The 14714-nt window shown below is 38.5% G+C and overlaps 1 protein-coding gene and 1 long non-coding RNA gene across 2 annotated transcripts; one reads left to right on the top strand and one right to left on the bottom strand.

The window, feature by feature from the left end:
* Positions 1–641: 641 nt before the first annotated feature.
* Positions 642–4705, bottom strand: LOC132980116 (uncharacterized). The gene is made up of 2 exons (XR_009674138.1): positions 4425–4705; positions 642–3154 (listed from the first exon to the last, which is right to left on the bottom strand). It is a non-coding gene; the product is annotated as an uncharacterized LOC132980116 (long non-coding RNA).
* Positions 2711–8761, top strand: linc.pou2af1 (lnc RNA pou2af1). The gene is made up of 5 exons (XM_061046040.1): positions 2711–3101; positions 5060–5160; positions 5867–5918; positions 6684–7009; positions 8024–8761. The coding sequence occupies exons 1-5, from the start codon at positions 3095–3097 to the stop codon at positions 8378–8380; spliced, it is 843 nt and encodes a 280-aa protein (XP_060902023.1). The 5' UTR covers positions 2711–3094; the 3' UTR covers positions 8381–8761.
* Positions 8762–14714: the final 5953 nt, after the last annotated feature.

Raw genomic sequence — 14714 nt, 5'->3', positions numbered from 1 at the left:
GCAGTGACAGAACATCAGTGCATTGCAAAAAAGCCATTTATCAATCAATCAATTTTGTCCAGTGCCAATTCACAACATGTTATCTGGAGACACTATACAAAAGACCTTATTCTTTGTTATTTTATGTTACAAAGATCCAACAGTGAGCCATCATTAGCAACTACTGAACTGCATTTAGTAAAGTCACAGTGGCAAGAAAAAAGAACCTCGAGCAGAACCAGACCCATGTGGACCGAACACCTGCAGAAACTGTGTTTGGGATTACAGGAAGAGCAATCGAACAAGACAAATAAAACAGATTTACAGCTACAATGCCAGTAATAATAGTAAAGGTATTTGTGTTATAAGCAGTGACAGCAAAGTATGACCAGCGACTCATCGGGCAAATATTAACATTAAAAACTGATCATGTTTATTTTAGCAGTCGGAGTTGAGCAGCTCTGAGATTCACATGAAAAGTTATAATAATAATTCTGATCGTGACATAGTCGTGATGACATCACACTTCTTCTCATGATTACTGTCATGACATTTTTGCATCATACCATTGCTTAGATATTTACATGAAATAACTGAGTAGATATGGAAATGAATTATTCTTAAATAAATGGTTTATATAATCAAACATCTTACACGAAGCATCAAGATCAAGATGAACTTTATTGTCCCACTAAGTGAAGAATTTGTCTTTGACCCTTCACCCATGCTGCGACCACAAAAAGACAACATTCAATTATCATTCACACTCAACATAGAACATGAGATATTTATAAATTACATTAGAATAATTCTACAAAGATTAATAACATCAGGTTCTTAAAATGCTTTTGAATCCTCAGAGGAAAAATAGATACAGAACATATGGGCTTGAATCTTGTTTTGTTTTTTTACACCCAAAAGGGATTTTATCCTTTACGTCCCTCGAGTGTTTTTAATAAAATAACTGACAACAAAATAAAATAAAAATATGTCTATAGTCAGAGGACTCCCTCACACATTTATACAAAAAGCAGATGTTAAAATTAAAGTCTCAAAACAGGATATTAGTCTCTCTATTTTCAAGTGAAAGTTTATGTTCTTTGTGAAAGGTATTAATAATAAAAACAATAATAATATATTTCTACATAAGGAGCTTTCAATCCAAGTGCTGTACATGGATTCAAAATTTAAAAAAACAAAACAACAATGACAATTTAATTTATTTTAAAACACAATTTACACCCATTTGAAACACACTAAACTCTATGACAGGACATAATTTCTACTTATTTATCATTGAGATCTTACAGGGTGATCATGGTACATTTGGGGGTATTATTCGAAGAGGTGGTGATGTCCAGCCCCTCTCATGTATTATCAATATTATACATATATCTATATCTAGTTCAGAAACAGCAAAACGACAATCTCAGTTATACTTAGTCATCATGAAGACAGACCTTCATATGAGGTTGTTCGTATCTATTATGCAAAAACAAACAGCGTAACACTCACGTTGTACAGGCATGTCAGCTGGAAAGAAGTTCTTCAATTTGGCCACTAGATGGAGCTGCTGCCTCACTGCGCCAACGTAATGCGGCAAAGGAGAGGAGGGAGAAGATGTTAGACTGCAGAGAGCAGGGAAGAGGGATGTAGAAGTTTTTCATGTGGGTCATGTACTGAGGACAGGAGTTTATGAAAAGTGTTTCAGATGTTTAAAGAAAGATCTTAAAGGCTGAGGGGAAAGACACAAACATTATGTGCGCTTTTAAAAAAAAACTTCATATAAGTGGTCCATCCGTCATTTTCTTTCTAAACGGATGAATTACTTTTTTCAAACTACTGCATCTTATGATCATAAATACATAATAATGGAAAGATAATAACACTAAAATAGCATAATATTAGTCTGCAAATGACGCTGATAATATTATACCGGGTTTCGTTAAATAAAGTTTGTCCAGTTTGGGAGAATGCAGATCTGCAGATGTTTGCAGCTGGTTTAAAAAGACATAAATTAGGACAGTTTTACATTTACACTATCATTTTTTTATAAAGTCTTTATATATCATGTTCGCCCAACATCTTTCTTTTAGGGAAAAAAAAGTATTTCAGCTGTTATTACAGGCTGATCTGATATTTAATATTACTGCTGTCTGAAGTACAATCATAGTTTGCATTATCTGAATCAAAACTAATATAAGTTATGTTTTAAGTTTAACAGACTATGGGGAGATCGGGTGGAAGTGATTTGGTGCTAAATTAAAAAGAAAAAAAGAATTCTAACACACCGAATTTTTCCTAAGGAATAAATAGCCTAAGTATTGTGGAATAAACTTTCTTTAAAAAAATGTAAATATATAAAATAAACTCTGTTAAATATAAAGATTTGAAAGAAAAGAGAGCCACTAAGTGTCTCCCCGCAGCCCTCAGCAGATGAGAGCGCTCAAAGCACCTTGCAGGCCTGCGCTTCCAAAGATGGCTGCTGCCCTTTGCCACGCCCACTTATTCTCCACTTTTATGCGTTTTTGTCTAAAATAAAGTTTACATTTATGTTTAGATGCAACATTGGTGTTTTCAATGCTCGCAATAATCATGTGGGCGCAGATAAAAGTTGAATTGCGTTTTAAAGTTGCGCTAAGAGCATCCAAGGCTGCAGTGCCTAATGAGGGGGTGTGATGCTCTGATAATGGAAAAGGAGGAAAAAATTAATAAAAGTATGATTTGTTTTCGGTCAAAGTGTAAAATTCTAATATATTGTATTAAAGTGGGGCTTATGTGATGTCCATGCGTGGTGATTTTCATCCAAAAATCGATAAAACTCGGTTGCCTCTGAATATTCAAATTGAAAGTAACGCGCAATCAAAGTATTGTCAAATCATTGAGTTCTAGGGGTTTTAAATAGTAGGCATGGAGGCAGAAAATCTCAAACTAATATGTCCCCAGCTATATTACAATATTGTTGTATGCTCTGACTCTGCTGTAAGACATTTGTGTTGAGATTTTTGGAGACTTTTGCACAAATTTCGTTCTTGGCCATATTGCTGAGGCAGAAAAGGACATTGTTGAGTCCCACAGGTCTTTCTCCAGGGAGCCTCTCTTCATCTCAGCCATCATGTCTGGTGAGTTTCATGTCGGTTTTTCGTTTGGATAATCATTTTGTGGTGTTTTGTTTCTGTTTAAAAAAGAGAAAAGAGGAAAAAGAGGGAAAGTTTAGTGGCACAGTTACAATCATAACATAGACACGTGCAAAATGAACAAGTTTTCCTTCAGATTATCTTTTTGTTACAGATTTAAATAATATATAAAATTACCAACGGTAAAAAAAAATATAAAATAAAAAACTCTTTATGTTCAATAAATCGGTGTTATTTAATACCACCTGTTTGCTACTGTAGATCAGAGGTGTCAATGTTTTCCATTCAAACAGCCCACAGAGCTTTACCGACTTTAATTGAGTTATTGTTTGTTACATTCCTATGACCATCGTGTGTTTGTAAAAGCCAGAACAGTACTTATATATCACCATTTAAAGTCACATTTTATTTTAGATTACAACTAGAAGCGTCTGTGCGCGGACTGCTTGTGCGTAACAGGTCGTTATGAGGAACCGCGTTGGAGTGGGATGTGTCTGCTGCGTGATTTTGGCCCACTATTTGTCACATTTAAGACAAATCATGAAGTAGCATTTAGCCGTATGAATATTTATCAGATGATGTTTCGCAGCATAGGCTTATTCTCGTTATCAAATCGGCTCGTTCCCCAAACGCCTCGCCACTCCTGGGTGCATTAAATTACGCCTTTAGGCCTGATTTACCTGCACCTATACGAAGCGTTCTTTCTGGGCTACTAAATCAGGCTTCATTATCAGGAAAAATACGGCCAATTATTGTCCGTGTAAAAGCCACAGTATTTAACTATTACATATCCAATGGTGGGGGCAGGGGTGATTTGAATAAAGTTACAGAGATTGGAGTAACTAGAGCGTATATTTGAATTATAAGAGGCTGGAATTGTTGTTGAACTTTTCCACAAAATAACAACAATCTGCTCAAACTGAAGCCCAAACTGATTTTTAAAATGATCGGAAGCAGGTAATGCGGAGCTGGAATGCGTAAAGTAAATAGATCGTGTTTTCGTGCATCGGTATAACACTGATTTGCCGATTAAAACTTCACTTTGTTGCCGAATATTAGGCACATATATTGCTCTGAAGATTGATTCCAACGCGTTTGCAGTTTAGAGTTTAAAGTTTGAGCTACCGATCGTTACACAGACTCCTCTGAGCTCTTTGTTTCGTGCGTTTTGCGCAGTTGCCAAGAGTACTTTTATCCAACTTTATCACTCGATCAAACACACGTTCTAACCTTAAGATCACTACGAGTTTCATATGTCGTACGTCAATGCACGTTATTCTGCATGCATGATTAGAAATATGTACTTACTGTGGCGTATTTTGTGCCGCTTTCCTTTGTTCCTGGTTTGGGCGGGGTGGATCGGGAACGCGGATAACACACACAGGCTGCAGAGAAGAGAGTCTGCTGACGGCGTCATAGGACATACAGAGCCGTGTTGTGCCGTAAAGTGGGTGCCCTTTCCGGGAGCATTAGAGGGCTGCGGGGCCGGGACAATGAGACAAAAAAAATAGCCGGAGCCACAGCGCGCAATGAGCGCTCAAACTTTTACGCAGCGCAGATTTTGACAAAACTTTGAATCTAGAGACTGGACACACAGTTCAAACTGCAGTTATTTGTTTATTATAATATTCATATGACTTACAAAACTGTTTCTACAACGAAACGTCATTCATCATGTAGTTTATTATGCACGGGAAATGTGGAAACATGAATGTGGAAGAAAATGATATTTTCTAAAATTAATGTTTTATTTTAACATGTAAGGACAGAAAACACATGGTTGGTTGTAACTGACTGGGGAGGGAAGGTTGTGGCTGTGGTTGGGGGGGGGGGGGGGGGTCAGCAGGGTTGGGCAAGGTAGAGCAAGATTGAGTGTGAGCTTTTGTCCTCCCTAATGGAGGTTGTTCAATAAACATGAGTGACACGCTGATATCTTCATGCAGATAAACCCAGGGTGTATCAGGGCGTCCGCGTGAAGACCACAGTCAAAGAGCTGCTGCAGAGGCATCGAGCCCGAGAGGCCAACAGCAAGAAAGTTAAAACGGTAACCACTCCTCCCCATCTCTCTCTCTCTCTCTCGCTCTCTCCCTCTTTCGTTGTGTATGCACAGTCACTCTACCTTTGCCCCTGATGAAGGAGAGACAAGTAATAAACTGTTAATGTCTGACTAGGCTACCTATGATCAAATCTACGTTGAGCCATTAAGCACGCACATACACAAACACACACACCACACACTCCGCCACTTACAGTGAATAAAACCCAAAGCTAGGAGTTCTGACAATATATATATATATATATATATATATATATATATATATATATATATATATATATATATATATATATAAATATATATATATATATATATATATCTAATATAGAAACTCGTCCACGCTTTTGTTTCGTCCGGGCTCGACTACTGCAATGCACTTCTCATCGGAGCCTTCTCTTCTGCTGCCCCAATCCTATGGAAAGACCTTTTCCCTTAAACCACTGCTTTTAAATCTTATTTTATGCTTAGGTTCTTAACTCTGATTTTACCTTTGACTATTGCTACTGTTTATATGGTTTTATTGAATTTGTAGCACTTTGAGATTTTTGTTTAAATGTAAAGTACGTTATAAATAAAATGTATGGTTATTATTATTATTATTATTATTATTATTATTATTATTATTATTATTATTATTAATAATAATCTGCTTTCGTTCCACCCTTCTTCTCCCTCCTTTCGTCCCGATGAACAGACATCCCAGGCTTGCTTTGATCTCCCGGATCTGTGCCCGTCCCCTTTTCCAAGTAAGTTTAACATCCAAGTCCAGTATTTAGGATTAAATGAACGATTTAAAAGTAAAGATCTGCTGCAGACCTTGAAACCAAACGGATGGAAAGCAATTGATAGGCTACACCTAGATGAACACAGTTAGACATTTTAACTCAATATAATCCAGTTGTTTAGGAAACTGTTTAGAAATATCGAGTGTCCTCGAGCTCAATCAGAAACTGTGGTTGGATTAATCCAAAAGAATCCAAGTCGAACACGATCTGCTTGATGACAGACAGCAGCCTTCCCTGCCCCCCTAAAACCGGGAACAAAAATACTCACATGAACTCTTCAGTCATGACCAGTTTACTCAGCAAAGTCTACCTAGAACATATTTCTAGTCTACTGACCGCCCCACAGCAAATGTGCAGGGTTCCTTCTTATAAACTAAGCCTGCATTCAAATGTGTTGGCTGATGGTGTCATGACATCACTCGGAACTTATAGGCTCTATTTAAATGTCTTCCTGTGATCTGTATAATATGCAGATACGACACTGCACTCTGTTTGAATGCGCTCTGGAAGATATTTTTCTCCATTCAAATGTATTTTGTATTTGGACGGACTAGGACAAGAAGTTATTCAAACTTTTATTTTAAAAAACAACTTATAAGGATCTTTATTTTTCCATTTTTAAACCGTGTTATTTATCATAGGAATTAAACAATGGGACGCGAGTTTCCCTTTATTCGTATCTTTGCAGGTATTTTAAAATCAAATGTTCATGTTCCTCTCCGTCAGATCGCTATGTGGACCCTCCCCCTGTCGTTCCGCATGCGGCCGACTCGAACAGCTGTGCTGCACGAGCCATCCAGCTGCGCACTGCCTCGTTCCCTTTCCCTGACAGCTCCTGCAACATCCAGATGCAAGAAAGCACATTTGACGACATCCAGCAGCAGCTTGGAGACATGATGTTGCCCAGCAACGGATTCAATGTCAGCAACAACAACCACAGCAGCACCGTCGGTGGCGGCGGCTGCTCCGATTCCCTGCCTCCCCTGTCCACCCTGCCGCTGCCCTGGTGCCATGGACTCTCCTCTGATGCGGACTACTATGGCCAGGAGATGGTAGGTTTTACCCACTGAGACAAAGTAAACCTTATTTAAAAAAACAGAAGTGTTGTTGGATAAAGCTTAAATGCCTGGGTGACAGGAGCCTAATTCAGAGCAAAAGTGTAGTGCAAAGAAAATACCTAGCTGGTGACTGAAACATATGCAGAATAGGACAGTTATAATTATAAATAATAATAATAATAATGGCTTTATTGATATAGCACCTTTAAAAACATGTGTTTACAAAGGGCTTTGACAGTTAAAGAACATGCTTACACTCAGGACAACAGAGCAGACATCGACAGTCAGGCTAAACAGAGAGTACAAAATAATAGAAATGCAAATTACAGGAATAAGAAAGATACAACAGGCAGGACTCAAAGGGCAGTTAAAGCTACAAGGTGATACAATTTAGAAAAAAAAAGTGAGAACAATTCAAACATGAAGAAGAAGAGGCAGACAACATCACATCACATCACAAGGGGACAATTGTTTTAAATCAAAACAAAGTTGAAAAATCAGACAACACAACAAAATATAAAACAATATGAAACATTGTGATAAAATCAGCCAAAATAGGAACTCCTACCAAGTAAGTAAAGAGCAAAGTGGAGGTGTGCAAATGTGCAGTTAAAGTGCAAAACAAAAGTTTCTGAATGTTATGGTCCTACAGCTACGAATGACTTCTAACCCCCCAGGGAATATATCATTTAACAGTTTCTGAAAGAGGTTTGGCATGCCTGATTCCGTTTTAGCAGAGACATGTATTTAGACTTTAATTAAGCGTCTTTGGGTTCCTAGAAAAGCGCTATAAAAAAACAATATATTATTATTATAAGTGTGTGTGTGTGTGTGTGTGTGTGTGTGTGTGTGTGTGCTTGTGTGTATTAGAAAAGCCTGGCCTGCTAGTATGTTAAGAGTAGCTCATAATGTCAGGGTTGTTTTTTCACTTTTTGATACATTAATCAAATGTTCCAGCAGACCAGTGTGAATTCCTTGAACCATCATATCCTCCTCTTTCCTCCTCAGGCTCCCTGCTCCTCCCCGGAGTACCTGAAGCACTGCAACCCCATGGATCCAAACAGCTACTCGCCACAGGACTCCTTCTCCTCCTCCTCCTCCTCCTCCTGCTACGACTCGCCCACGAGGATGGAGTCCAGCTACCACGGCGGCTTCGCCTCGGAGCACTACCACTATCAGAACTGTAACCTCCAGGACTGTTACTGCCTGCCCCACTGCTGGCCCAGTCAGCAGGAGAGCTTCTCTGCCCCTGAGTATGCGCCTCACTACAACCCGACAGACTATCCCTACGCCTGTCCTGCCGAGGAGAGCTACTTCAGGAGGGATCTGCAGATGAGCTCGGAAATGTGTTACAATGTTCTATGATGAGACCTGCAGCAGTATTGTTTTTGTCTCTGGACTGTAAATATGAATCCCTTCAGTAAGCTTGATGGTCTGCTTCAATGTGTGTGTGTGTGTGTGTGTGTGTATGTGTATGTGTATGTGTGTGTGTGTGTGTGTGTGTGTGTGTGTGTGTGTGTGTGTGTGTGTGTGTGTGTGTGTGTGTGTGTGTGTGTGTGTGTGTGTGTGTGTGTGTGTATGTGTATGCTCTGACTGACAGTTCCCTTCGTGGAATGTGATGATTGAATTCATGGGGAAAAAAAGAACAATATTTTTGTTTGAACTACTTTTTTAGTACTCAGATTTATTTTCTTACATTTCTTACACAAATTGTTCCTGTTCTAAATAAATATGTGCTTAATTTACCACCATGCTTTTGATGTCTATGAAATGCAAACACAGACAAGTAAATATTAATAATGTGTTAGTGTCAGTTACTGGTCATCTGCTCCTGCAGGTTCACAGTTTACTCCCCTAACGAGCCGCTTCACTTATCTTCCTTGTTGCTTCACACCAGGTTTCTCAAGTTCTTTCTGTCCATCTATCACAGAAACTGAAAAATGTGGGAGGCAGGTTACAACACACAACACAGGCTGATAACATGTCAGGGCTGAACTGTAATGCAATACTTTGCACTGAAGTGAAGGAATCCTAATAGATTTGACTAAACTTGCAGGGAGGAAGGTACACACAAGTGCAGAGGAATTTGAAATCATTTCGACATGATGAACCAAGCTGGGATGGTTTCTTTATTGCAAAATTTGGGAGATTCAAAAGTCTATTATTGTTTAACATAAATCCCACACACCACATCTAGCTGTTTATTCTTCCACAGCACTACAATCAGTGTATAATACTGAAGATTCAGATGATCAGAAAAGACGTTTAAAACATCCTTCAGGTCTCATTTTCTGTAAATGATCACATTTATCATGGTTGTATATGCAAATGAGGGTCCAAGTTGTGTTTTGTTTTCTAAAAATTTCAACCTGTTTTAGGGGAAAAACCAAGAAAATACCTGAATGATTGATTCTTTGCAGGGGACACTAAAAACAACAACTTTGAAAGCATTACTTGTCCAGTTAAGTTTTCAGGATTAGGCTTTCCTCCTCTAACTCTTCAATAAGTTCTAGTCTATATCTTTCATTGACATTATCATTTTCAGCTTTATGTATAACATTTCTCCATTTACAAAGTTCATAACATAGACCCTATAAAACATGGACGTAGACTCAGTGACATCAGCCATTGGTTACAAAAGGGGTATTTTGAAGCCCATTGATGGCAGTCTTCATATTGGAAATACAGTCTCAGACTAACTTTAAATCAATCTAGTAACAGGCAAAGAGGTGGAGATGAGGTGAGCCTTAAGCCTCCTGTCAAACATGTACAATCCCCCCCCCCCATAACCTTCAGCCTTTATATCATCAAAACGAACAAGTAATAAGAAAATCCAACCCCTGTAATGTGTGTGCCCATAGATATGCAGATAAGTAACTACTGGGGCTTTTGGACAGCCTCAAGTGGACACTCAAGGAACTGCAGTTTTTTGCACTTCGACATTAGCCTTATTTTTTAACACCTGAGGCTGTCGCTTGAGCAGAGAGTATGACATCATTATATAAAATGACTTCTCATAGGAACCCCCAGCTATGATTGACTTCCTGTGCTCCTGTGTCCTCCTGCTTCAGAGATAATGAGTGTATCACTGTACCACACAGAGAACCCTGATTATTCATATCCCTGTATATACTTAATAAATACTGTATCCTGGTTTCTGATTCCAGAATATTTTTTACAACTCAAACTGTGGCAATTTTGAAATCTGAGAAAAATAGCATTATTAGCAATGTGAACATAACCAACGGACAAATCTTAGTTTCTTTGATGCTCCTGAAGTAAGACGCTGTCGTTGCCCCGCCGTGTTTGTTTTATACGTCACCTGGCTGGGACTACCCCTTCCAAGGTCACAAACTGGGCCAAGGCGTATGCTACAGTATCCTGTTCCTTTCTGGTTTCCCCAGGTAGCATAATCTGGGAATATTAAATTCGAGTAACGGCTTATCTCGGTTTCTGAAATCCATATGAGATGATGTTTACTTGCTTATACACAAAAAAACAGATACTTAAAAACCGGGATACTCAAGTCCATGTTAAGACACTCAGGGTGCAGCCAGAGGACAACACAGACACCTCACTTTCCTACCCCTCCCCTCTTCAGCAGGGTGGCTACAGTCTGCATCTGTTAATCAACTACACAACAAACATGAGACAAGTCGGCATGAGGGGGGAGGACCAGTGCTTCTGCAAAAGGAGCTTCACAAATCACATTATAGGCCAGTCAATGTATTTTCAATATGCTTCATGGGATCAATACAGTAACAGTATACTGCCATAGCATCAATTATGAATTAGATTACAATGTAAATATAACACATAAATAAAGCAACAAAACAAAGAAAAAATAAAGTTTTTCATTGGCAGGTATCAATCTGCTCTCTCATGCCAGTTGTGACACAGTTCTCAGTAAACCTGAGAATTAAGATGGGACGTCAAATCAATATTTAAGTTGTGAATTGCATTTTGCAGCTCGTAGCTGCGTTGTCCAGATTCACATCTTGCCTGTTTTTAAAATCTCAGGACTGCAAATAAGTGATAACTTTAGGTTAAAATGTAATGGTTTGCGGGACAAATTGTGAGATAAGTTAATATTTACAGGCACTTGAAGACTCTAAGTAAGTACACTAATGTAGTTATTGTATTTAATCACTTCACACATTTGAGATTCTGTATAGAGCTTATAATTGTTTGTATTTTAAGAAAAGCATAGTCAGCGTTTGTGCTTGAAAGAGGCCCCATCAGATGCTTATCACCTGTCGAGGTTTACCTGGGGTGTGAAATCCTGATCCTTATCCGGGCTGAAACTTCTACATCTCTGTCTAAACCTGACCAAGTGTGTATTTATGTCGTCTCATACCTGACTTAAGCCTTTTAAACTGCCAACAACAGCTTCTTTTAACATGCTCTCTCCCCCGTGATCCTGACCCGAGGCTGAACGTCACAGCTGTAATCCCCTGCGAGGCACACGGCACACTGCTGCAGACAGAGACGAGGTTTCGAGCTCTCAGGCGTTTAAGTGAAAGGACGAGGGGGGCTGGGTGGGGGGGGGGGGGGGGGGGGGGGGGGGGGGTTCTTGAGTGACACCAGCAGAGTCTGAGGAGATCAAGATGTGAACTTGATCAGTCTGATGCTCCTCATACTGATCTCTAATCGTAAACAAGCCCCACACCCCTCCATTTACCTGCAGGGTCATCCAGCAGCATTGATAAGAGTGTGTGTGTGTGTGTGTGTGTGTTGACATGCTTAATCCCTTCAGGTGTTTGATAAATCTCTAAAAGCCTCTGATGAGAAAGCAAAGAATTGGTGGCTCAGCCTGGCATGAAGTTTATTCCCGTTTTATTATAAGTTCATGCGTCTCCATCACACTGTTATCTCAGAGCTGGGGGCTAACATACAAAGAATTAACAAATGACTCTAATCTGCTCTGAACAGACCTGTGGTTTTACATACTGGTACATCTGAAAATCCATTGTTTTCCCCTGTGGTAGATTCATGTTGAAGGGAAGTTCGAAACCTTAGAGAGGTGAAACTGACCAAATAAAATGGAAAATATTTTGTTTTATTAAAAAATGTATGTTGAGGATTGACTGAAACGTCTGCCACAAATTACTTTAGTACTGTATTCTAATAAGAACGACCTTAATAAGACTCCTGTCTGGACTTTTAGTTGTTCTCTGTGCCAGTCATTTCCTGCTGCACATATTATTGTTTTTTTTTTAAACCCCTGCAAGTTCCAGTTTAATGCTACAAACCAACTGATTTGGGGGTTTGAAGATAAGTTCCCGTTCTGGGAACAGAGCTGTCTGAGTTTGACATAAATTGGAAAATCCATTGTTTTTCACCTTGATGAACGTTGGAGGGAGACATTTGAAAGCTTAGTGAGGTGAACTAGTGAACTTTCATTTTTCATTTTTTTTTTATCTTGGCGCTGTGGAAAATGTAAACAGAGGCTGTTTCTACCTTCTGTTTCCGACCTGGTGGAGCCACAATCAGTCAATAAAAATGACCAAATAGAAATGTCGTCTTCGTGAAGTTCTCACTTCATTTCATCACACCTACTTTGGTTTCATTTCAGTCTATTGCATAACCAGCAATAGACTAATCAGGGAAGCCTTAATGTGCTGTTCATCAGTGTGAGTGAAGCAATTGTGATTTCCAGGTTCCAATTGGTTCAGACTGGAAAGAGGTAAAGTACAACAATACTGCAAAGGGGAAGACACTCAGATCAATATATTATTAACAATAAAGAAAACAATAATAAAAGACAAATTCATTAAGGCCAATCCATCTACAGAAAAATTTAAATAAAAACTATTTAACTGATTGAATCACTGTGCATGTTATATTATACGCAGGCTTCTGCAAAAGGTCTTCAAACACCAACTCTTCAACAGCCCAAACCTTCAAAGGGCAAAAGTGCAAAAGTGCAAAAACTGCAGTTCCTCAAATGTCCACTTGAGGCTGTATGCAAAAACAAAGGAATTCCCATTGGGCCTCATACTAAAATGTAAATGGTTAAAGTAGAAATAATCTGCAAAAAAAGGGAGTACACTCAACGGCAATGACATTTTTCAGGTGCACGATCGCAAAAAGGCTAAAAAGAGACAGAACAGAACTCACAAGTATGATGCTGCTCTACCCAGATAACAAAACACTTTGAAGGACATTTAGTGTGCTGATCTCTTTAAAGCAGAAACAAATCTGTTTATAGCTGAATTTGGTCTTCTGTAACTCATTTCATACTCATCCATTACGAAGGTTGTTTTTTTTTGTTTGTGTTTTTTTACAACTCATCTGTTTTGGTTTTATTGAGCTTGAAAGTTATTTATAAATTTGCATAATTAGGGGAATGTAGCTGTCTGCCAGGGCGCTTACAGCCAGCCTCAGCTACACCTCTTTGCATGTTACTAGATTGATAATGTTACAATCATGGCGATAGAATTTCTACCATCGTTCTTCAGAAATCAATGAGGGACGTCACTGAGACTTTGTTCATGTTTTATACAGACTATTCGAAAATATTTCTTAATATAAAAAAAATACTGTCAATGCAAAACAATAATATACTCATTTTATGTAACAAATTAATCAATGCTTCTTAGTTTCAAAACTAAAGCAAATGCAGAAGTGCGTTAAACCTGCATTCTTCTAAATCATCAACAGGGGGAGACTCAACTGGCTGCAATTCAAGAGGAAAATGAGTCTACTTCTAATTTTAATTTATTACATCAGCTAACATCAGCTAACCTGTATGGACTCAAGTCAATAAATTGATGTAGTATTATGCATTCATGCATTTTTGAGCTTGAGGGTGTGGCTTACATTGATTGACAGGTGAAGCAATGTGTTAACCATCCACTCGTGGTCACTTCTCGTGGCCACAGAAAAAACAGACGGTGGTGTCCAGAATGCCAAACTTAAGTCTTGACTGTGAACAAGTAAACGTCACTCGCTAAAAAAAAAGTTGAAAATAAAAAAAAGTATTACCTTGGACTGGACACAGTGTGGAGACACAACACAGTACAAAACATACTTTATATTCAAGTGTATCTGTATTAAATCACAGCTGTTATCTACAGAACAGTCAGGTGTATGGTGGTACTGAAAGTTAGCCAGTATCTGTTTTTATTGTGAGGTTTCTATTCAAATTAAATGAGAAGCATTGCTAAGTTTAAAAAAAAATCTGGGCATGTTTTACTCTGTAACTTGGCAGTGAGCTTTTTAATATCATGACACAGATATATAAAACAGAAAGAAGTATGTCAAACATTTCCCTGTGGTGCCTTCATTATATCATTAAAACTGCAAGTTGGATCAAGCTAACTGAGGCGCGTTCTGTTTCTTCACATTCATGAAGTGCCAAGTGTGAACAGCACCTCACGGCTTGCTGTCAAATGGGCTCCTGCGTGCCAAAGACATTAACCCTTTCATGCATGATTATTAAATACCAGTGCAAGATTTTTTTTTACTCCTTAGGGCATGAAAAGTAATGTTAATGTTTTCATTTTGTTGATATTTATAATTCTGAGAAATTACAAAAGTGTCCACTCGTGTGGACTTCCTGCAACGCTGCAATACAAAAAATCATTTTTTGTAGATGAATAAACTAAGTTATTGTATTTTTTTTCTTTTAACAAACAGTTTGTCTCTTCCTGGGATGCAAGATAATCTTTATAAGTTCTTGAATTTGAGTTTTGTA

The sequence above is a fragment of the Labrus mixtus genome, chromosome 9 (genome assembly GCF_963584025.1).
Source record: "Labrus mixtus chromosome 9, fLabMix1.1, whole genome shotgun sequence".
Lineage (NCBI taxonomy): Eukaryota > Metazoa > Chordata > Actinopteri > Labriformes > Labridae > Labrus > Labrus mixtus.
The sequence above is the reverse complement of the archived record's forward strand: the minus strand, read 5'-3'. Positions and strand labels throughout refer to the sequence as shown.